Source organism: Marmota monax, unplaced genomic scaffold (assembly GCF_021218885.2).
Source record: "Marmota monax isolate L192 unplaced genomic scaffold, Marmota_monax_Labrador192_F-V1.1 WCK01_AAM20220418_F8-fsc00001, whole genome shotgun sequence".
Taxonomy (NCBI): Eukaryota; Metazoa; Chordata; class Mammalia; order Rodentia; family Sciuridae; genus Marmota; species Marmota monax.
Genome location: NW_026693777.1, coordinates 22251732 through 22276739, shown reverse-complemented (window position 1 = coordinate 22276739; position 25008 = coordinate 22251732). Strand labels below are relative to the sequence as shown.

Here is a 25008-nt window from a genome sequence, read left to right as displayed (position 1 = left end):
GCTAGTAACTGCTGTTTATGCTCCCTGAGTGCTTCATTCTCTGTAAAGGATTTCCCAGTTACTCATCTTCCCATCACAGTGCCTAGTACAGGATCTGGCAAGCAGTTAGCACTTGATTGATTCTTATTAAATGAGTGAGTGATCCTGCCTTACCCGAAATTCTCAACTTTCCTTGAATTTGGTTCATGTGTTTATAATACTTAAATTACACCCCAGTGTTAGAATAAAATTTGGTCAGAAAGCTTTTTTTGGGGGGGTGGGGTACCAGGGATTGAACTCGGGGGTACTTGAGCATTGAGCCACACCCCCAGCCTTGTTTTGTATTTTATTTAGAGACAGGATCTCATTAAGTTGTTTAGTACCTTGCTTTTGCTGAGGCTGGCTTTGAACTCTCAATCCTCCTGTTTCAGCCTCCTGAGCCGCTGGGATTACAGGTGTGTGCTGTGCTCCCGCAGAAAGCTTTTAAATTAAGTGAGGAATGTGACCCTTGTGGGGGAGAAAAAAACTTTTTTCCTGTACACTCCTAGGTTCGGTGGTTGGAGGCTCTGCCAATTAAACTGACCAGAGAGATTTGTTAACAAGAGAAAAAACCGTTTAATTACTTAACCATGCATAGCAATTCTGCAAAGAAATGTGGCTTTAGGAGGAGGTCAGGATCTCTTCCTAGAGGGTTCAGGATTGTTTATAAGGTTTGTTATTGGGATTAGAATTAGCCCTCTGCATTGATAAGAGTGAAGTCATCCTCCTCTTTCTGGAGAGACACCTTTACAAATGGAAATTTCCTTTACAGAAGGGAAACATACTTAGTTTGTAGAGCTTGTCCAGCCACTGCTCAGTTGTCTTCAGCTCAATATATCTGATGCTAACTAGGTAAGACTGTTTGGGGTTGCACACTCTGGTCCCCTTCACACTCATATACGTATGATTTAGGGCTGCAGTGAGACATGGTCATTATAGGAAAAAACAAGCCCTTATCTGGAAAAGATTGATTTTGCTAATTTCCTCTGTAAGGCAGCACTGTTAAAAGAGAAATCATGGGTCCCAGGCCAAGTGGCAGCTGGTGATTTTGCTGATAAAAACCACAAGTAATTTGGGGTCCTTAGAGTACTGTGGGCCAAAAGGAAAAGGCAAATCACTCTGCCTGTGCCCATTTTTAATAGAAAATTAATTTCTGGGTGTGAAAGACTCTGCAGCTGCCACAAAAACAGGCAAATGTGTTTTTTTTTTTTAAATAAACAAATAGTATATTTCAGCAACAAATTTCTCATTGTAACAGCTAACATATTTGTGGCTGTCAATTTTAGAAATATTTCTTTTCAAATGTCTTGGAGACACAAGTATTTGGGATTTTGAAGATAATACTATGTCCTTCTTCAGCAGGGAAGCATAACACAACAAAAAATGTGTAAAAATGCTTGTGTTAGATGAATGCTCAGGAAAAATACTGTGGCAATCACAGTGAGATTCTGAACATATTTTCCCAGCATTTCTGTCATTTCTCCAAAATATTGCCATTGTACATGCAGCCATTTTTACCACAGCTCATGGGACTTTGTGTAGCTTTTTAAGAGAATTCTTTCATCCCCCAGCCTCCTTTCCCCCGCCCCCCAGCCTCCTTTCCCCCGCCCCCCACCCAGAGTATTTTGGGGTCAAGAGTTCCTTTTGAAACCGTGAAACCTCTACACCTGACTTGGTGGTGTATACCTGTAATCCTAGCCATCTGGGAGGCTGAGGCAGGATGATCACAAGTTTGGGAACAGCCTAGGCAACTTAACAGCCCTTTCTCAAAATACAAATTTTAAAAAGGGCTGAGAATATAGGTCGGTAGTAGAGCACTTGCCTAGCATGGGTAAGGCCCTGGATATTATAATAATAATAATAATAATAATAATAATAATAATAATAATAATAATAATAATAAGGCCCTGGGTTCAAACCTAGTAGAATGATGATGAAACTGTGAAACCCTAAGGAAAAAACTGATTACAAGTAGAAATTGACATTTTATCTTAAAATATATCCAGGGAGATATTTGAGGGCAATTCAGTTTCTTTCTTTCTTTTTTTTTTAATGGTGCTGGGTATCAAACCCAGGACCTCACACATGCTAGGCAAGGCATTCTATCACTGAGTTATATTCCTGACTCTCCATTCAGTTTTTTATGTCCAACAATTCTGGCCATTTGTAGATTTTCTTTTTTTTTTGCAGTGTGTGTGTGTGTGTGTGTGTGCGCGCCAAAAACTCTTGGGACAGAAGGAATTCAGGTGGAGAAGGAAGTTGTAACTTTTTTAGTAGTCTCGTGTTAGATAGTAGTTAGTGATGAGCAGTGGCATGCAGGGCAAGGTCACAAATTTTCTTTAAGTTACTGCCAAGGCCAATGATGAGTACATAACCCAGAGGAAAACACCAGCACACAAACCTTGAGGATCAACAAACAAAACAAAGGGAGCCAGTGGGGGATACATCACGAAAGAAGGCTTTGTAGGACTGGCTCTTGACAGGACCCAGAAAAGTCAAGGTAAAACTTGAGTCATGGTCCAAGTGTCTCCTTCCATCTCAGAAGGCCCCCCTTCTTTTGTGCTGGCAGTCTCACAAAGGTAACCTCTGACCCCAGCATCCACACTAACATAGGACTGCCTTGTAGATGCAGCCCCCCTGGAGGGGATGGTCACTATGACAGTCCCAGAAGAGGACCTGCTCAGGTCAAACTCCACTGTGAAGTACGGGTAGGACACCTGACTGGTAAAGTTGCTAAAGGAGGATCCCAATTCTCAGGACTGTTGCCAAAAGCCCAGAAGCCAATCCAAGGAGGACATGGTTTTTATAAAAAGGAAAAGGAAGGTTTATTGCTTTGCTAGCAAAGGAGAAACAGAGAATGCCTGTCCCAAAGGCTGTGATTCAACCCATCTGCAGGAACAGGGGGCTTTTAATGAGGTGATTCAATTTTTACATCCCACCTGTTCTCCTCTGGAGTTGTAATTCACTTGTAAATTTGGGAGATAGTTTTTCCTGAGATCTTCTGGCACCACCCCCAAAGTCTGGATTGCTTTGTTCCTGTGGTGGGTGTGTGCTCAAGTATAGATAAATCTGCCTAAAATGGGGAAGGTGGTAATCCTGTTTTCCCTGAGATGAGGGATGGGGAGAGATTAGGGAGGAGCAGGGAGAGGGGAAGAGAAAGAAACAGGGCCATTTTAAAAAGAAGTTGCTGTGGCCCAGCAGAAAGGGTTATATTCAAAGCATAAAATAGACCACTGTAGCAGAATGACCATGAAACAGTAATAAAATCGGAGCTAGCCCTGTGCCCTTTGTGGTTCTCTGCCCAGAGGTGGCCCACTCTCTCTCTAGAGAGTTCCCTCTTGAGCCTCCCTCTTATCTCACCCTGCTCTCACTTGGCTTCCCTTTACCTTCACTTGCAATGAAATTCTCTTCCATGATTTTAGGTGTCTGACTCTAAGTTTTCTTTAATTGGAACACAAGAACCAAGGTTGGGAGCTTCTGCTACTCGCTCTCCTGTGACACTGTGACTTATTGTTGTTAGAAATAAGGAGGTGCCCCAAGAATTCAAACACGTGCTCCAAGGTGGGAGGGCAGGCAAAACTTTGCTGCTGGCAAATGGTCTTGATACCAGACCGAGCCTGGTTAGCAAGCGCACCTGGGCAGGCAGCCCACCTGCTTATATCTTGAACCTAACAGAGCATTGCCCTTCCCTCTGATTGGAGGAGTTGGGGGTTACAAGTTACTGCGATTGGCTAACTTTAGAATTAGGGCGGGCAAAAGAGAAGAGCTCCAATTGGTTTCAAATAAGGCTAAATACTAGATTTTTAAAATGAACCGTAAGACTTTGTATTTCTCACGATGTGGGTGGACCTATGTAACAGTAGCACTTAGACTTCAGAGTTAGCTCAGGGTTCCTGGACAGCCAAAGTAAAACAAAACAAAACAAAACAAAACAAAAACATCAATCTGGTTCGTGTTTGAAAACAATAAAAATTCCATTTTCTTTCTCCAAGGAAATGAAGTATTTCTTAGCACTCAATTCTTAAAAGAAAGGTTTTTTTTGTTTGTTTGTTTGTTTTGTTTGGTGGTACTGAGGATTGAGCCCAGGGTGATGTACTGAGCTACATCCCCAAACTCTTTTTATTTTTTTATTTTGAGACAAGATCTTGCATAGCTGCCCAGGCTGGCCTTGAATTTGTGATCCTCCCGTCTCAGGCTCAGGAACAGCTGTGTGCCACAAGTCAAGCAAATTAAGTTTTTAATGGGGAGCATCCTACAAATAAGAGCTGAGAGTTGTTAAAACAGTGTGCTCAGAAACATTGTTCCAGTTTGTTTGTTTACTTGTTCCTTCTTTTGATCTTTGCTTAGATATTTATTATGCACCTGCTGTGTGCCATACTCTATGCTAGATGATACAGCTACAATAGCAAATAAGACACAATCCCTTCTCACATAGTTGACTGTCCAGAATCTGAAGCAGACTCCAGACCATGGATCTGCTCCACAGGGCCAAGCTGGGCTCAGTGATGAGCATCCAAGGAGTGGGTTTCTCCATGTTAGCTGGCAGGTCGTAGGATTTATGGCCTTTGGCTTGATGTGTGGAGGCACAGGCCTGTGATCCCAGTGACTTGGGAGGCTGAGACAGGAGGAATGCAAGTTCGAGGCCAATCTGGGCAACTAAGTGAAGCTGTTTCAAAATAAAATAAAAAAGGACTGGGGTTATACTCAGTGGTAGAACATCCCCGTGTTCAACCACCAGTTCTGCAAAACAAACAAGCAAAAATAAACCATAAGTTGATGCATGGATAACTGCAGTGTATTCTAGCTTACAATGCCAAGAAGGTGCTGACTAGGACTAGGCAGTGGGAGTCAGGACTCCAGCTAGTTTGAGCAGGGCCGAGGTTATTCCTGGAGTGGGGAACAGAGATAAGTGACTTGTTAGTTACTCTTTTAGGGAAGGTGAATTCACCTAAAGACAATTTTGCTGAATGAAAGGCTATTGTAAGTATTTCATTTTATTATTTGTAAAGATTGAGTAATTCATAGAAGATAAGACAGTTTTAATAGTATATTAAAGGCATATGTGACTGGGGTGCAGTGCTTCATGCCTGTAATCCCAGTGACTCAGGAGGCTGAGGTAGGACAATCACAAGTTTGAGACCAGCCTCAGCAATTTAGCGAGGCCCTGTCTCAAAATGAAAAATTAAGAAAAAAAAAAAAAAGGGCTGGGGATGTGATTCAATGGTAAAGTACCCCTGGGTTCAATCCCCAGTACCAAAGAAGCGGAAGAAAAAAAGATATATGTGATAGTGAAGGTGGCTTTGTTTCATTTTATTGTGCTGACATTTTATGGAATATTTAATGTGTGTTTGCCCTGCTGGAATGAGAAGGACCTGGGGCAGAGACAGAAACACACTTCAGAACTTGGGCTGTTGGTCCCCAAGAAAGAGGAGACTGAGAGGCGGATGCGAAGTGACAGGGGAAGGCAGGGTAAGAGTGTGCTCACTGGAAGTATATTCATTAAAAAAATCTTGTTTTTCAAGTCATACATAGGATAAGGGGCTAATATTCAAAATATACAAGCAAATCAAGCTACTTAATAACAAGAAAACAAACAACTTAAAAACAGGTAAAGGAGCAGATATTTCTCAAAAGAAGACATACCAATGGGTATTTATGGAAAATGGCTCAACATCCTCATCATCAGAGATTAAAACCACAATGAGCTATCACCTTCCACCTGTTAGATTGGTTATTGTCGAAGGGATGAAAGGTAAGTGTTGGCCAGGATGTGGAGAAAAGGGAACACTCACCTACTGCTTGTGGTATTGTAAATTAGTATAGCTATCATGGAAAATGGAATGGAGGTTTCTCAAAAAACTGACAACAGAATTACCATATGATCCAGCTATTTCACTGTCTGGGTGTATACCCAGAGCAATTGAAATTGGGATGTTGGGGCTGGGGACATAGCTCAGTTGGTAGAGTGCTTGCCCCACATGTTCAATCCTCAGCACCACACACACACACACACACACACACACACACACACACACACAAATCTGGATATTGACGAGATAGCTGTATTCCTACGTCCTCTGCAGCATTGTTCACAATGGCCAAGACTTGGAAACAACAGAAATGCCGAATGGATAAAAATTCAGCTATTCAGCCTTAAGAAGGCAAGAAATTCCATCACTGGGGACAACATGGATAAACCTTAGAAGACATTATGCTAAATGAAATAAGCTTAGAAATAAGATTAACACAAAAAAAGACAAATACCACATAATCTCACTTGTACATGGAATCTAAAAAGATTGAATCCATAGAAGCAGAGCGGAGAAGGATGTCCCACGGGGTTGGGGCATGAGGTGGACAAGGAAAGAGGAGGTGTTGGTCCCAGGGCATAAAGTCTCAATTGGACAGGATGAATAGGTTCTGGTGATCTCTTGGCATGGTGACCACAGTCAATAATGTACTGTATTGTATATTTCAAAATAGCTGAGAGTGGAATTTCAATGTTCTTGCCACAAAGAAATAAATATTCAATCATTCCACAATGTATCCATGAATTGAAACTTGACATTGTAACTCATGAATGTATATAATTATTATTTGTTAATTAAAGATAAAATAAAATTTAAAAAAATGTATTCCTGAGTGTAAAAAAGTCTTAGAAATCCATTTTATTATGAATAATAATCCATATATTATGTCCCTTGTTTCCCCCACCCTCGTTCAGGCCATACTGGAAACTGGAAACATCATGAATCCATTGCTTCTAGGCAAGCCTCTCTGTTGATTCAGGCTCTGGTAACTGAGGCCAGAGGTGACATTTAGTTAGTCCAAGAGAGATGGGATGGGCCGAGCCATGCCTGGCAGAAGTGCTAGAGTAGGTCCCAGAGTTGTTCATGTGCTTTCTGTGGGCGTGCTTCAGTGCTCATCTGTAAGTTAGGCCTCTTCTGGAGCTGGAAGCTGGAATCTCAGTGCCTGTGAATAATTTGGCATTCAGAAGTATGAAAATAATCTCACTTATTTATGCACATAAGCTTCTATTTCTCACTACCAAAATGTTCTTGCTCACAAATGACTAACAATTTACAATTTTTATCTCGTTTTGTAATTTCAACACGTTGCATATGCTATCTGGTCCTCACAGAATGTGTTAATTTATCTGTACCATTTCTTATTTCCGAGAAGGTTTGAAGTAGTTTATAGGGGAAATTCAATAGAATAAAACACAGAGAAAGACAGATTAAAGGGAGAATAAAGAAAGGTGGATAAAGCCAGTGGTGCAGCCTCTTATTTTCCATAGGGTCATTTTGTAGTTGCTAGGGATGGGGTATAGCAGCCAAAAAGGAAAGGGAACCTCATTTATTAAAATAACGTGGTTGTGAGATTAAAAGAATAGGTGCTCAGGATTTTTCTTTATACTGATTTTTATACTGAAAATCAGTATAAAGAAAAATCTTTATACTAATTTTTCTTTATACTGTGGTTTTTCTTTATACTGAGACTTGAGAGACTGCTCCACACTATATTCTCATAAAAGGAACACAGTGTGTGACTCCTGGGCTGTGTCCTCCTGCACGGCACACAGAGCACAATGGCAGGTTTCTCCTGACCACATCCTGTAGGACCCTGCTCAGAGTCACACTGCAATACATTTCAATCAAGGCAGTTCTCTGGGGGCTGATGGTGTGGCTCAGAGTACTGGCCCAGCAAGTGTGAGCCCCTGTGCCCTCAATTCCCAGCACTGGAAAAAAAAGGGGGGGGGGCGGGAAGAGAAAAGAAAATGGGGGAAAAAAGGCAGTTCTCCAAGGGATAAGACAATGCAGTGTAGGTTTCCAGCTCCCCGACAGCTGGGCAGGATCCAAAGGCAACATCCAGGAATGGCTGGACTCTTGGTGTTCCAGGCATTCTGCCGTGAATAGTATTTCTTGTAATCTAGCATTTTCAAATGCACAGCAGAGAGCTTTGGGTTAGGTTCTTTGGCAGGAATCAGAAAGTCTATCAGTTGGCCCAGACGAAATCATTATCCTCATTTCACAGATGAAGAGACAAGACCTTGGAGAGGCAGATGATTGTCCAAGGTCACGTGGTCAGCGGTGGAGCTGGGACAATAGCTGAAATATTCCCCTCTTAGACTATGCTCTCTCAGTGGTTCCTCTCACTTCTCCAACTTAAGTAGACTTCTGTTACAATGAAGAGCTGGGGAAAATGATTAATTCTGTTAAGTTAATTAATTAATTCTTAAGTTAAAAAATAAAAAAAATGTTTCTAACATCCATATGTACTCCTTTCTTAAGATGTTGGCTAATTTAACTCTATAGCTGAAGTTTTACCCTGCAGTCCTTTGCTGTCCTTGTCTGAAGTTGGTGGTTATCATCTTTCTGTCCTTTTACTGTGTGTGATTTATATAAAGTGCATAGATGACTTGATAGTATATTTATCTTTTTGACCCCCATCATAATTTCAGCATACTATATATTCCGTGCTGATATTGGTCAAACATTCAATTTTCTCTGGAATAGTCTTCCCTTATATGAATAGGAACCATCATTCATTCTTTTTACCAATGAGATTAGTTTTTTCTACTTTTTTTACACTTCTACCATGAACATTCTCGAACATGCCTCTTTATGTATATGTGCAATTTCATAACATTTTTTAGTTGACAGACCTTTACCAAGTCTCCAACAGTTGCTGCTCCTTCTTGAGCATCAGGCAGATGTGAGAATTTCTGTGTTGAGTCTTCATGGCCAAACTGTGGGCCCAGAATGCCCTTTGGGTCCATTGGGGGACCCAGGCTGCTCTGGCTTCTGGTCTTCAGCTGCTCTCCCAATCCTTGTCTGTGTCTCTGCTTGATTCATTCCTGTTTTCAACTGTGACCTGTTTGGAGCACCGTTCATTTCTCCAGCACCCTGCCCCACCCACCCTTTACCCCACTTGTTCCCTGGAGATGACCTCACTTCTTATTTTACTGAGAAAAATGAGGTCATTTGATGAGGACTCCCTTCATTCTTCTTTGCTTCAAAACTCCTCAGCATTTCTACCCTGGAAAACAGTGAACATATTTTACAAACCACAAATTCTTAGAATGAATAGAAGAATCAATTTTGAAGAAAGGTCCTGACACACTAAGTCTTACCGGAAGCTACTCCATCTTCAAAATCCTTTTGACACAGAATTTAGATCCCTTCTGGCCACAGCCTTTAGTTTTCCCAGATGACTCCCCAGATCACTTGGTGCTGCACCCTGCATAGCTGAACCTTAGAAAACCGGCCAGGGGCAATGGGGGATTGAGAAAGACCAAGGAACACTTGTAGAGAGAAAGCTGGGACCAGGTGGGACACCATCCTCTGATGGAGGAACATTGACCCAGAGTTATTATATCGATTTAATCATCAAAAGTTTATTTGTGGGAAAGGTTCTTCAAGGTAGACAGACTTGAAGGTTGTGGCACTTGTGAGACATTGTGGTTATCTTATTATGTCCAGAATTCTCTATCCCTGGCAGCTGATGTCTGAGCTCAAGGCTAAGACTCTTATAGTTCTGTGCCTTTGCACAGAGCCTCCTCAGACAGGGTGTCACCACAGCAACTGGGCAATCTTGACCTGCACCTTTGCACAGAAAATTCCCAGTGCAAGTGTGGCCATAGCGACGAGGCAGTCAGAGACCATGATCCAAGTCACTACTCTCCACAACTTGACCTCAGAGAGATGTCAGTCCTGCACTTCATCTGTCTGCTCACCCTTCCAGTCTTCACATCCCTCCTTTCTAACTCTTCCTCCCTCAGCACTCACCCCATGCCTCTCTCCCAGACCCCCCTTGAGTTCTCCTTCTTCCTTGCCTCAATAATTCTCATCCTTGAAACTGTCCTTTACTTCTCCTGTGTTTGATACCCAGTTCCTATTTTTCTCATTTTTAAAGTTTATTGATTTAGTTATTCTATTTTATTGGAATATTCCCTCCCTTTCTTTCTTTATTTTTTTTTACTATTTTATTTTATTGATATGCTAGGGATTGAACCAGGGCCTTACATGTGCTAAGCAAGCTCTCTACCACTAAACCTCACCCCCTGCCCCACTTACTTTGTTGAAGTAACATCTCCAGTAGCTTTCTAAGAGTGAATGCACATAAGACATACATGTTTTGGAGACCTACATGTCAGGAAATGACTCCCCCCCCCGCCTTAATACTCAATTCAGACTTTAGGTAGAAATAGATTATAGGTTGAAAAGTTTCTATCAGAACCCCCACTTTCCCTCCCTCCCTCCCTCCCTCCCTCCCTCCCTCCCTCCCTTCCTTCCTTCCTTCCTTCCTTCCTTCCTCTTTCCTTCCTTCCTTCCTACAGTCTTACCTTGTTGCCTGGGCAGGCCTTGAACTTCTGATCCTTTTGTCTTAGATGCCTTGAGTAGCTGGAGTTATAGATAGGCATGTGCTACCACAACTGGCTCTCTCAGAACTTTATTAAAAAAAAAAAAGATTGTGGTAAAGTACACATAGCATAAAGTCTACTGTCTTAACCATTTTTAAGTGGCCAGTTGAGTGGCATTAAGCACATTGCTATAATTATCACAAACTAGTGTACATCTCCAGAGCCCTTTTTATCTTGCAAAACTGATTCAACATACCTATTAAAACAATTAAAAGTTAATTAAAACAATTAACTCCCCATTCCTACTTCTCCTAGCACTTGGTAGCTACCTTTCTACTTTCTGTCTCTATGTATTTTAGGTACTTGATACATTTTCTGAGGCTTTCTGGATCTATGTTGATTTCCCATACCAGGTTTTATAGTCTTGGAAATTTTCATCCTCAAGTGGGGTTTTTTTTTAAAGCTCTTAATTTTAGTATTGTGACTAGCATTTATTTATTTATTTATGATGGGGATTGAACCCAGGGCCTTGCTCATGCTAGGCAAGTGTTTTACCACTGAGCTATATCCCTAACTTCTAGCTTTTATTTTTTTTTTTAACTGCTGATTAAGAAACAATGTGGTATAAGATTCTGTCTTCAATCCCCAGTATACACAAAAAGAAAGAATGAAAGAAAAAAGGAGAAAGTTAATCCTAATAAGTTTATTCATGGTTTATATTAACTACCGTTTATATACTGTAGTACATCTCCTGCAGTAAGCTCTCAATAAATGTTGTTTTTGTAGATTTTAGTTTTAGGTGTTTTTCTGTTGCATCCCAACAACCACTCTTGAAGGAAAGCTTTATCAGTTTCATTCTACAGCAGTGTTTGTTGCAGAGGAGAGCATCTGGGACTTGGTCAAGGCCAGCGGAAGGCTGTTAGGGAGGTGGCTGCATTCCCACAGGATGCCCTCATTATGGGTTAAGTGGGTGGCTTAGCTGTATCATTGGTATTGAACTGTGAGTGACACTGCTGTCTTCTGAGATTGCAAGTCCAGCAGCATTATAAACTGAGAATTGTGACATGTTTTTCAAAAGTACAGTGAATTGATAGGATCGATTATTCTGGCCTTTTGTGGTGGTGGTAAGAATAAAGTGCCTGGGAGGGGAATTACCAGAGACCTTAAAAAATCACCTGGTCTGGGACTCTGTACCAGTTGCTTCTGATCAAATCATGGCAACAGGATAAATAACAGAAAAAGTTAATGGGGAAAAAAAATGAAGAAACTTACTACTAGTGTATTACCAACTTTCTGCTGTGGAGTTGTAAGCAGATCAAAGTTAATAACTGTCATTTGCTATGAATGACTTTGTTACTTAGCTGATCAAGGGGAGATTCTTTAACAATTCCTTGAAGGACCTTGTGATGCAGCTGAAGAATAGAAAAAAAGAATAAGGGAGGTGCCCCAGGAAAAATGCTGGAATTCAAATCACTGTTAAAGAAAAAAGTGAATGTACATAACTACATCCTGCCACTGTGTTCCTTCTGGTCAACCTTAAAAGATAGGGTAGCTACCTATTTCTCACTATTGACACAATGACTTTTCACTTGCTGTTAGACTGGCAGGGATTGTTAGCAAACTATCTAATAATGAGAATATGAAAGACCCATTGAGTTACCAAAAAGTTTGGGGAGTAGTTTTTAGAATTCTTTTTTTTTTTTTTTTTGGCAAGTCGGGGCGGATACCAGGGATTGAACTCTGAGGCACTCGGCCACTGATCCACATCCCCAGCCAAATTTTTAACAAACTCAGAGGCTTTTTCTAATACTTGTTCCTGGCTTTTTTCTCATTATGAAGATATAGATATGCAGGTTCTATAATATATGGTTTGAAAAACTGACCCCGAACTACATAATACCTTATTCCCTATTTCAATAAAAAGAAAAAAAAAAGAAATTTTATTGCAGTAGACATGGGTATTTATCATTTTAAAAATATGAAGATCAGCAAAAAGTAGAAAATAAAAATCACCCATAATGGCACTCATTGGAAATAACCTCCATTCAGATTTCTTTGAAAGCATTCCATTCATAATAATCCAAAGTAAATGCCAAGATTCTTTTAAAAAGGGAAATTCACCAGTGTTTTGAGGTTTTGTAGATACCACAGACCTATTAAGATATATTGCATAAGCAAACCACGATTGTTTCAAAATAGCATGTGTATTAATGTACATGAATTTTTAAAACACAATTCCCCATCACTTCATTTGATCTTAAAAGCTTTAATGCCAATACATTAATTCTTTACCCAACCTTTCCTTATGTTCCTGAAGAAGGTCCATTATTCACTTTTAAGAATAGCCTAATTTATTTTAATTCTAAACACTGATTTCTTACATAATTGTGGCAACATTTAAGTTGAGGCCAGCAGTCTGAGATCCACCTGAGGATGTAGCCCTGGGCTCCCCTCTAGAGTCAGAACACAGGGATGACTCAGTCCTGGGGAGTCTGGCTGACAGAGACCCTGTGACTCTGGGCCAAAACCTCACCCCTTTTTGCCTTCCCTTTTTAGTCTTTCTAGCTTCTCAATGTAAAGCCGAGAAATCTCCCCAGACTTATCTTCTCTACCCTGTTCCAGTTTTTGATGGGCCTTGTTTAATAAGTTAATTCCTCTGTGGAAATGTCAACTCTTTCTCTCTGTCATCAAATAAAATTGCATTGGGAATATCATAAAAAAAGATCTTTAATCAAGTCCTCATCACCACTGTAGCATGTTTTGGTAAATAATTATACTAAGACAGTATCTGGGCCAATGACACTTGTCATTGATCCAGTACTCAAAGTTTGGTTTTACTTTTAATGGATGTTTTTAGAAGTGCTAAGAAGTTCTTCAGGGCATAAAAATTATTATATTTTATTGACATATTTGCTAAAAAATTTTTTTACAGTAAAAATCAAACTGAGACATCTAGTTATCTTAAAGCCTGTTCTTTATTTTTGCCATTTTTACCAAATTTTTCCTACAGCTCTAATATACAATACAGTAAATTCCATACATCAGTCTAAATGGGAATATTTCTTAATTTGGTTATTAGCTTGTTATTAACTTATTATTTATTCTTTTGTTTTTATTTGTAATATAAATAGGAAATACTTTCATAAATGTTTTCTTATAAATAAGAAAATATGTATTATTTCCCCTATATTTGGTACTTTATATTTGATTAGTAGTGGCAGTGAGTGGTTTTCAGAGAAACTCTTACCAAGTTCAAGGTATCCAAATAATGCCAACGCTAATGAGATTTTTTAGAGTGACACGCTGTTTTAATATGTATAACTCCTGTCCTAGTTCAGTTAGGCTGCTCTTAATACTTGCCTAGTGTGTGTGAGGCCCGGAGTTCAATCCCTATTACTGTAAAAATTAAAACAACAACAACAACAACAACAACAACAACAAAAAACAACAGAACTGTATTTCTCTTGGTTTTATAGGCTTGGAAGTTTAAGATCAGGTTAGCAGCAGAGGCAGGGTTTAGTGAGGACCCACTTCCACATAGACAGCCAACTTCTCTGTAACCTGGCATGGTGGAAGTAGATACAGGTCTCTCTCCACCCTTTTTTAAAATAAGGGCACTGATCTCATTCATAGGGCTCCTGCCTCATGACATCATCTCTCAAAGGCCCCACCACTCAATACCTGGGGGTGAGAATTTCAATTGGAATCTTGAGGGAAATACAAATTCTGTCCATTGCAGCTGCTGATGGTCATATCTATCTCTACCTTCAAGTGATGGAGCAGGCATACCTTCTTGGCCACAGAGAATCCCCTACACTCCTCTCTTAGAGAATTGTGCTTCATATTGTATTTATTTGTTATTCTCAGTTTGGATTCTTTGAGATCAGCTTCTAGTACATAGCAATGTTTGTTGAGTAAATGAGTAAAAGAACAGCTGAGTGCGGTAGCGCATGTTTGCAATCCCAGTGACTTGGGTGGATGAGGCAGAGGATTTCAAGTTCAAGGACAGCCTGGGCAACTTAGAGAGACCTTGTCTCAAAATAAAGACAAAAAAAGCTGGGCATGTAGTTCAATGCACAGTGCCCCTGGGTTCAGTACCTAGTATTATTAAGAAAAAAAAAAAAAGGAATGAATGACACATGGCAAACTTCTAGCTATCTGTGGGAGTACGGTCATGTATTGATTTAGAGTATAAACCACCTAGATGCAAATCTTGGCTCTATTGTTTATTAGCTGTGTGTCCTTAGACAACTGCATATCATATTTGTGCATCTTAGTTGTCTTTTTGGTGGAGGGAGTACTGGAGATTGAACTCAGGGGCACTTAACCACTGAGCCACATCCCCACCCTTTGTATTTTATTTAGAGGCAGGGTCTTCCTGATTTTCTTGGGGCCTTGCTAAGTTGTTGAGGCTGGCTTTGAACTTGCAATCCTCCTGCCTCAGTCTCCTGAGCTGCAGGGATTATAGGTGTGTGCTACCATGCCCAGCTTCTTGGTTGTCTTCTCAAATGTGGGGATAATTGCAGTACCAAGCTCAGACAGTTCTTATAAAGGGTGGTATATGCCAAGTGCTTTGAACAGTGCCTATATATAGTGAGTGCTGCATAAGGTGGCTGCTACTATTGTTACTATCCCCCCTCCCCTTTAAAAATAGCCCTGGATAGAACAATAGGTATCCTTAGGAAATTCATTCTGGATTCAGTTTTTCTTCTGTGAAAATGAAGTAGTACTTTGTCTCCACTTTGGGTTTTAGGAGCTGGAGGATGTGGAAAGGGATAGTGAATGTCCTCAGTATATCACAAGGCTGAGGACCTCTGTCTTTCTTTGTCACCAGGCTACAGCTAGATATAATCAGGCCCTTGGGAACTAATAAGTTAATCTTTTTAGTTAGAATGAATCAATTCAGTAGAGCTACTCTGTTAACTCTGGCTGATTCTGATGCATCTTAATTCAGAGGGTAAGCAACTGAATTACTGATAAAGTTTATTTGGTAGATAAAATCTTTAATAACAGTGATCTACAGGAAAGATAATAAAAGGAGTGGTTTTGATAATAAACATTGGGGAGGAAGGGATGGAAAGATTTTTGAACTGTTTAATGATTTTTATCCTCTGCATATTTAAAAATAGTCTGTTTAATATTTAATATGACTGATTGTATCTAGCTGTTGGCCTCAGATTTATTTTTTGGTTTTCCCTTCAGCATTTTATTACGATAAATTTCTAGTTATAGCAGAGTTAAGGTATTTTACAGTATATGTTCACATATTCAACACTGTTTCCCCACCTCTGTTCCACCCTCACCTCCTCAATCCCCATCCTGCAGCTGGAGATTGAACCAAGGGCCTTTAACATGTTAGGTAAGTGCTCTACTCTGAGCCACGCCCCTACACACAGATTCTAACATTAACTTCATCCAATACTTGCTTGGTTACAAAGCTGTACGTCCATCTTATTTGATCTTGATTGATCGATTGTGGAACTGGGAATCAAACATAGGGCTGGGCACATCATAGACAAGTGTTGAACCACTGAGCTACATCCTAAGCCCTGTGCATACATTTGGTATATTTGGTTAATTTTATTCTAATTTTTTTTTAAGTTGTAGATGGGCACATACCTTTAATTTATTTTTATGTGGTCCTGAGGATCCAACCCAGGGACTCGCAAGTGCTAGGCGAGTGTTCTACCGCTGAGCCACAACCCCAGCCCAGGTTAATTTTATTCTTTAACTTTAAAAATTTTTTAGTTGTAGATGGACCCAATACCTTTATTTTATTTATTTATTTTTATGTGGTGCTGAAAATTGAACCTGGTGTCTCACACATACTAGATAAGCGCTCCACTACTGAGCCAGAACCCCAGCCCCTGTTTAGGGTTATTCTATTATTTAATTATCTTCTTGAGTGAAGTCATTATTTTATTCTCAGTCCCCAGAAATTAGTAGACACACACATACACACATCCAATGCTTTTTTAGAGTTGTGATGTAAGGAGTTTATTCGAAGAATTAAGATTCAAGGTGAAGGGCAGGGTGTAACTCAGAAACAGAGCACCTGCTTCTTCTGCATGAAGCCTTGGAGTCAATCCCCAGCACCACAAAACAAAACACCTAAGTAAGTAAGTAAGTAAGATTCAAGAGACTCAAGAGGCCAAGGGAGAAATGTGTAGGTGGAAAAATAAGTACTTGGGAAAATAATATAATAGATAGATGTAAGCTAATGCAGTCTCAGCTCTTGTTGCCAGTGAATGGCAACATTTATGGATCAGAAAAGGAACTAAATTAAATAAAATGTTTTGAAGAAAATTCTCGTGGTTGAAGGTTAACAACACACAGGCTAATGCCTAAGATACCAGTTTATGTCCACTTTGTTTCCTCTAGAAAGTTACTGAATTTCAGTTTCCTTTTCACGGCTGGTATGGAATCCACAATACTAGTTCTTTTGGAGTTCTGCCAGTAATTCCAAAGCGCTTGAATAGGTCACAGGGCAAAATCTTGATTGTGATTCAAAGAGAAGGCGTAGGTTACTTTGTTCCCCATGGACTGCGGAAACACTCCCAGAAACCTGTGTGCACTTCTTTTGGAGGGCAGTGTTTGCTTGTTGCTGTTTTCTTGTCAGGGTACATTTATCAGAAATGCAGAGCTGCGGAGTCACTAATGAACATTTCTCCCTTTTCACTTTCAGTTCACTTCTGTAACTGAGATGGACATGAGATAATCTCCATCGAGTCAAAAAATGGCATCTAGTCCTGACCTTCCCCACAGAAATCAACAGGCTGCCTTGGGCATTGACCATCTCCAGGTGTCACTGCAAGGTAATGAAGGTCCCATGGGGTAACACCCACAGACTCTGTGGAAAACTTAACCCTCCCTTCTTCACTAATCCTACTGCTTTCTCTCTCTCTCATGTTTTTTTTTTTAAAGATATATCTGTATTTTTCCAACTGTAGAACCCTTTCAGTCTGTAGCACTTAAATGTCTTTATTCCTGTCTGGCTCTCTGGGAATTTGATATCTCTGATTTCTTACTCTGAAAGTATGCATTTTATTTGCATTACCAATTGGTTAGCCATAGTTTGCTTGGCATTATTTTGTACTTTTTGCATAGCCTCTTTTAAATGCATATCCTTATTTTTGCCTATTCTGCCTCAATAGAAAGGACTATTAGTAATGTTATTTGGGAAGGATCTGTCAATCATGTGAATTCTGTATGTGCATCTCAAAGTACTGCTTTTTTTTTTTTAAGTGCTTTTTATGGAGTTTGGTAATTTGAAAAATTCCTTAGCCACTAGACTTTATGTTGTTGATAAAACAAATATTGGAATTGTAGAGTGAGTTAGTATAGAAGAACTAAGGCTATTGAAAAAAAAATCTATATTTATAAAACTATATATTTTAAAGTACTATTAAGATTATGGCTAGTACTATACAAATATTTAGGACAATACTTAAAAGTCATATTTTTTTTTAGTCATTTATGATAAGGATTCTAAGATGCTTTTCTAATATTTTCTTGATTAAAAATGTCTTTTGATTGATTAGCTTCTTGTCCTTGAGGTTAAGATAGAAATCTATAGATAATGGAATAGGTTATATCTATATCAGTCTTTTAAAAGTAAATACTATGATTTTGGGGGCTGGGGATATAGCTCAATTGGTAGAGTGCTTGCCTAGCATGCATAGGGCCCTGGGTTCAATACCCAGCACCACCACCAAAAAAAAAAAAAAAAAAAAGTAAATACTGTGATTTGTATAGAGTAAGAAATATGTATGAAATATGATATGTCAAGAGTTTTGCAATGTTTTGAACAACCAATAAAAAAATAAAAAAAAAAGAAATATTTAAGTTGTTGGGAGGTAGTATTTGAGGTAAGAATTTAAAATTTTTCTTTTTTCTCTTTTTTGGTAGTGGGGATTGAACCCAGTGACACTTAACCACTGAACCACATCCTCAGTTCTTTTTTTTATTTTATTTAGAGACAAGGTCTTACTGAGTTTCTTAGGGACGCTAAGTTGCTGAGGCTGGCTTTGAACTCAAGATCCTCCTGCCTCAGCCTCTAGGATTATATATGTGTGACACCATGCCTGACCTCCCAAATTTTTAATTTTTATAATACATCATAATATTCAGAAGTAGTTGGAATCAAATTTTCATTTAAATAAAAAAATAGTGTGCTTGTTTTTTTTCTGTAGCGTTTTGGCTAAAATAAACAGCTAGATCTAAAGTCTAGTGGTGGCTCTGCTGCTTAGTGGCTCTTTGAATTTATACAGGAGACTTCTTTTTTTGAACCTCAGTTTCCTCATTTGCATAATATGGATGAACATGCCCTCATTGCAGTTTTCCCAAAGAGAAAGAGACACAAAGGGCACAGCACAGTGCCTGGCACAGAATAAGGACTCCATAAATGTATTGTCATTTCTTTTTCTTTTTTTGTGTGTGTTAAAAGTGAAATTTATTATAATATAATAAGTGCAAGTGTCATGGTTGAAAATGCCAGTTAAAATTACAAAGTATTTAAATAATTTTCCCAATGTAAATATTGCAAATGACAACTTCAACAATTCTGTGTGTACACGGAATATTGAAAACATGAAATCATGCACAAGGCCAAAAAACAACATTGCACATTATTCTTTTAGTTATCACTTTTCTCTTCTGGTTCCAACATCACACCAACAAACAAAGGGTGTGCTAATTACTAAGATTACAAACCTCAAGGTGGAAGTGCTTTGTACACATGTCAACTGCCACATTAATGTTTTAAAACCATCGGCTTTCTTCTTATCAAGTGGTTCTATTTCTTATATTTTCTTTTCTCAGTGGGTTTGTGGACAAAAAGATGAGCTAGAAAAACTATGATTATAAGATACAACATGACATGTATTTCCCATAATTTATTTAAAGGTGGCATAAAGTTTTGAATGAAGTGCCATTAAGTATATTAACATGTAAATAAACTCCAGCAGTTCACTTTTGGCTTGCTTACTTGGCTCCAGTATTTCTTGAGAAAGGAGAAGGGCAGAGCCATCAAGAAGAAAGGGCAAATCAGAACTGCTGAGGAGTTGGGATAAGGTAGCATTAGGAAGGGGTTAGGAAGAAGTGCAAGACTAATAAGGGAAATTTAAAAGTGATGCCTATCTCTTCTTCTCTCCTCATAATTAAAGCAGGGACTGGTTCCAGCCCAGCCTTCCTCTCCTGCATGCCAGTGGGGCTTGGGTTATTTTGTGCCCTAGCACTGTGAAAAAGGCACCGCCTTTCAGATGATGGACATATCTGCTTCCCACTGAAAACACTTTCCACAAATTTGGGAAATAGCCCATATATTACAGTTTGGAACAGTTCACAAACACCAAAGAGAGTCTGAACTCCTCCTCACATAAGGGCATTTTTTTCCCTCAAATGAGCAGAACTCCTAGAGAGGGTAAGTGATCGATCCAAGGGGAAGACAAGGAAGCTAGCTAGGTATGATGTTTATAACAAAGTTTCTCAAACTCTAATGTGAATATGATTCACTCATCAAAATGCACTGGGTCTGGGTGGTGGGCAGAGGAGCTTCAGATTTTATATTTCCAATAAGCTAGGAGATGCTGGTGCTCTTGGTCTGTGGACCACATTCTGAGAAGCAAGGGTCTACAACACAGAGGGAGCCAAGTTTTTCTGAGCTATAAAAGACCTGCTTCAGTGTCTTCACCTGTCTAAGCACACCTCCACACAAAAGGTTTAGGTGGCCTGTACAGATGAGCAGCTGTTTGGCTATGTGAACAGCCAAACAAATAACATAGTTCAACTTCAGTAAAAATAGTGGTCCATTATCTAGGAATAAAACTAATCTTTTACTTAGGAAGTCTTCCTTAGAGTGATCATGATATAAAGGTATAAAAAACCCAGCATATTAAATCCCATAGTAAAATGCCACGGGTACACACATATACATACAGTACAAATCTTAAGAAATACAGTGTTCTCTATCAAAATAAAGTGCTACCATGGCTCCCAGCTAAAATCATCTCCTCTTCCAAATACCAGGAAAAAACCTTGAATTGTAAGAAAAATGACAGTGTTGCCTGCAGCACAAGGCCACAGGCTTCCTATTTGATCACAGCCACACGTGCAAGAATAACAGGAAATCCAAAGGCAGAAACAACAATTCCAGTAGTGAAGAAATATGCACTGCTAGTTGTGTTACAGTCATATGTGACTCTTTTGGAGATGAAATGGGGAATAGGGGAGATGGCATGGAAAATCAGGACAAAAAAGGGAGAGTATACACCATAATCCTCCAAGGCACATCCCAGCACAAGAAAAGTCAGCCCAGTAGCCCCAGTGAAGGATAACGCCACAAGAGCTTTAACGCCCGCCATGTCTCCCGAGCTAGCGTCATTTCTTTTTATATATTTATGGCCACAAATCTTTGTGTTAAAATCTTTGTCCAGGAACACCCAGCTAGAGCAGAAACCTCCTGGTATATAGGAAAAATTTGTAAAACAGGAGTTTTGATACTACTGTTTTTTTGTTTTTGTTGTTGTGTTGTTTTGACACGTCTCTTCAATGTCTTCCCAACACTCACAGGACGGGTTTAGACTTCTTGGTGTAGGCACAGGTCCTCTCTGATCTGGTGCTTGCCTTTCTCTCTGCTGTCATCTCCCACCACACCTCTGTAGGCACACTGTGTTTTAGCCCCCACATTTTTCCAACGGGCATAATCTCCCTTGCCCAAGAGTGAGTGTGTTTGCTCAGGTTGTTCTCTTGTAGCCCTGACTTCTTCTGTAACAATGGAGTCCAACTCATCCATCCCAGGGTCAGCCAGCCTCAGCCTCCTCAGCCTGAGCTCTTCTCTGTGAGGCCAAAGTATGTGCTCCCTCTTTTTCTTATGTCTGTTTCAACATTCATAGTATTATAATTATTGTATTTAATAATACTTTGTTCACCACTACAGAGTGAGCCTCCCATAGCATGTTCTAGCTTACTAGCACTTTTGCATTATCTCATGGGATCTACTTTCTTTCACTTGATCTTTACAACCATATGACAAGGTTTTATATGTTTGGTGAACAGAGATGCTGTGGCTCAGGACGTCTGAATTCTCTTCCCAGAGTCACACAGCTGATGAGCAACTAGGTTTTGACTTGGAGTATAGTTTTCTTTTCACTGTATAGCACTCCCTCTGACACACTTCAAAGAACAATTTGGTAGGCATAATTTCCCTTCCACCTTTCTCTGAGAGTCTATTAAGTCTCATCCTTACTCTCTTCTGTCTAGAGCAAACTTAAATCTAGAATGTGGATGGACATCTTCAGCTCACCTTAGTGATCTCAGGATTATAAATTGCTCAAAATAATTAGCAAATTACTAGAAATATAGTGTGCTTTGGATTATAACTAGGTCATACAACGTGCTTTACAATAGAAGACTAGTATGAGCTATTTAGCAAGGAAAATGTCATATCTAGGAACTAGCCAGTCTGAGTAATTTACTTACATGATGTATTTCAAGGATCATAGTGCCTGATGCATCATCCATGGGGAAGAAGTGGGAAGCCTTACTGATCCTTGGGGTAATTTGAGAATGGAGGTTTTGTGTAATTTGAGAGGTTCAAGATCAATGCTCATAAGAAAGTTTTCCCCCCATTTTCATTTCATAACATTTTTTGGTTTTGTTTTGTTTTAAGAGGCAGATAGAGGTAGTATGATGGTCTAATTAAGTTATAAAGCCTACTTTATTTGAGCAAAACTTCATCTGAGGTGAGGGAATTGTGACCACACCTTGGCTCAGAATAATGCACTCAAAAAAAAAAAATTAAAATGCCTGAATTGAAATGTGGTGATTCATCATTGATAAGCTGTGAGAACAGGTATCCCATGTGTGCAGGGACTGAAGGCGGGCGGGCCTGAAAACCAGGGGTGCTTTGTCAGTAAGCGATTTCCTCCTTTTTCTTCATTTTTGTTTTGTCTTTGAGAAAATATTTGTATAAAGGGATTTGGAGGTACTTTTTGAGGGTGATATTTAGGTTCTTTGGTCTAGCAGGGGGAACATTTGAGTGGTTAGGAAGAAAAGGGAATTGTATTTATGCTTTTGAGTGCGTTGATGTAAAAATTGAATTTTAGTTCAGGGCATTTTGTCTTAATCTAAATGATCCACATTTTAAACAAATTTAAGGTATGGAAATTTAGACTATTAAAAGACATTCATTATAAGCTGGGAGAGTGGCCCATGCCTGTAACCCCAGTGGCTTGGGAGGCTGAGGCAGGTGGATTGTGAGTTCAGAAGCCAGCCTCAGGGGGCTGGGGTTATAGTTTATAGTTGGAGGGAGCACTTGCCTAGCATGTGTGAAGCCCTGGGTCCAATCCTCAGCACCATACATAAATACATACATACATAAACCAAAGGTATAAAAAAATCCAACAACATTATTAAAAAAAAAAAAAACAGCCTCAGTAACTTAGCAAGGCCCTAAGTAACTCAGCAAGACCCAGTCTCTAAATAAAATATAAAAAAGGCCTGGGGGTGCTGGGATTGTGGCTCAGTGGTAGAGTACTTGTCTAGCATGTGTGAGGCACTGGGTTCGAACCCCAGCACCACATAAAAAAAAAGCTAAATAAACAAAGGTATGGTGAACATCTACAACTAAAAATACTAAAAAAAAAAGGGGGGGCCTGGGATGTTTCCCAGTGTAAGGGCCCCCAGGTTCAGTCCCTGGTACTCCCCATCCCCACCAAAATGCATTCATTATAGAATCTTTAAATTTTTCCATTTGGATTTGTCCCTTGAAAAAGTAGTGTTTCTTTCCCCCTCTTTTTAAAAATATTTTTTTAGTTGTAGATTGTCACGATGTCTTTATTTTTATGTAGTGCTGAGGATTGAACCTAGGGCCTCACAAGTGCGAGGCAAGCACTCTACCACTGAGCTACAGCTCCAGCCCTACTTCTTTCCCTTTTATCCTATGGAAATAATTACTGCATATTTTGTCTGAAACAATATTTTATGGTCATAAAAGGAAATAATTTATGTAACACAGCAAATTATTTTGTTTTTAAAAATGATGTAGGTAATGCCTTAGAAAATCAGCATCTAGCTGCAGAATGTTATCCTGAATTAGACACTGAGTTAGTGTCTAATTACCTTTACCACCACACAAGAAGTTACCTTTCTTGCAATCCTGCCAAGAGGCTGGTGAATGGTTAACCATCTGCAAGGATCTGTATAAAAACATGTTCAGCCCAGTTATTGTGTCATTTCAGATAATATGCATATCTCATATTCAGTGCTGCTGTCACCTAGATGATGTATTGTAAAACACTGAAAAACCCTCTGTGTCTTGTGGGTGGATATCATAGCGTGGTAGGGCTCCACAGTGAAATGTGAGTCTCTATAGTTAGGTTATTATCCATTTAAATATATTCATTATATACTGAGTATTCATCTGAAGGGAGGCTTTCACTTTATTTCTTATTTGGAATAACATTAAAAATTATCTATCTGGGAAAAAATTATCTAGCTGGATGTAGTGGTGCATGCCTGTAGTCCCAGTGCTTTGGCAGGCTGAGGCAGGAGGATCACAAGTTCAAAGCCAGCCTCAGCAACTTAGCAAGACCATAGGCAACTAAGCAAGACTCTGTCTCACAATAAAAAATAAAAAGTGTTGGGGATGTGGCCCAGTGGTTAAGTGTTCCTGGATTCAATCCCCAGTACCAAAAACAAAACAAAACAAAAAATACCCTAGAAAAAAAATTATCCAGGTTAAGGATACATAATTAAAATTAGATAGGAGGAATAAATGTCAAGATACTGATTGTACAGCAAGGTGACTATAGTTAATGATGATATGTTGTATTCTTAAAAAATGTAAACAGAATGGATGCTATACTCTCACAAAAATGATAACTGTATGAGGTTTTGCATCTGTTAATTATCATATTTAACCATTATATAATGTACGTGCACACAGCTTGGTGTAGTGGTGCATGATTGTAATCCCAGCAGCTAAGGAGGCCGAGGAGAATTGCAAATTCAAAGCCAGCCTCAGCAATTTAGCAAGACCCTGTCTCCCCCACTTCAATTTTTTTAATAAATAAATAAATAGGGCTGGGGATGTGGCTCAGTGGTTAAGTGCCCCTGGGTTCAATCCCTGGTATCCCCCCCAAAAAAATCAAATCATATTGTACGTGATAAAAACACACAGTGATCTCTGTCAATTAAAAATATTCTACTTTTGGAGTAAAAAACATTATCCAGATTTAGTAGGTTAGGTTGAAGCATCATAATGAGACATAATGTTTAATTTACCATGACTTACAAAATGCTGAAGGCCAACTATGTGCAGGGCGCTGAGTGATAAGGGTACAAAGGAAACTAGATCAAGCACTTTTAAAAAGCAAGTTTTCCTTTGCCTGTGGATGCCATGTGGAAGTGCCAAGGATGCAGATCCATCACTTTACATTTTGGTATCTATCGTAGAATTCCAGCCAAAGTATAGCTAGCATTGTTGTCTGGGTTATTTTTTCATGTTTCAATTTTAGGGAGGTAAAGAATAAAAATTGAATTCATATCACATTATTTGGAAGATGAGTGATGTATTCCAATCATTGTTTAAAAAAAAAAATCAAAATTTGATCAAGGCTTCCCTGGGG

The 25008-nt window shown here is 39.3% G+C and overlaps 2 protein-coding genes across 8 annotated transcripts in view; one reads left to right on the top strand and one right to left on the bottom strand.

The window, feature by feature from the left end:
* Positions 1 to 25008, top strand: part of Syne2 (spectrin repeat containing nuclear envelope protein 2) — a 336172-nt gene that overhangs the window by 35470 nt on the left and 275694 nt on the right. For all 7 annotated transcript variants that reach the window (XM_046461329.2, XM_046461328.2, XM_046461327.2 and 4 more), the window contains exon 2: positions 17067 to 17196. In XM_046461329.2, coding sequence (XP_046317285.1) covers positions 17118 to 17196 — 79 coding nt within the window. In that variant the 5' untranslated portion in view covers positions 17067 to 17117. The remainder of the gene's footprint in view (positions 1 to 17066; positions 17197 to 25008) is intronic.
* On the bottom strand, positions 20309 to 20750 carry LOC124104394 (leptin receptor gene-related protein-like). Its single transcript, XM_046461332.2, is given in 2 exon segments — positions 20309 to 20448; positions 20451 to 20750. Coding segments are annotated over 2 exon segments (378 nt in total). The 5' UTR covers positions 20743 to 20750; the 3' UTR covers positions 20309 to 20362.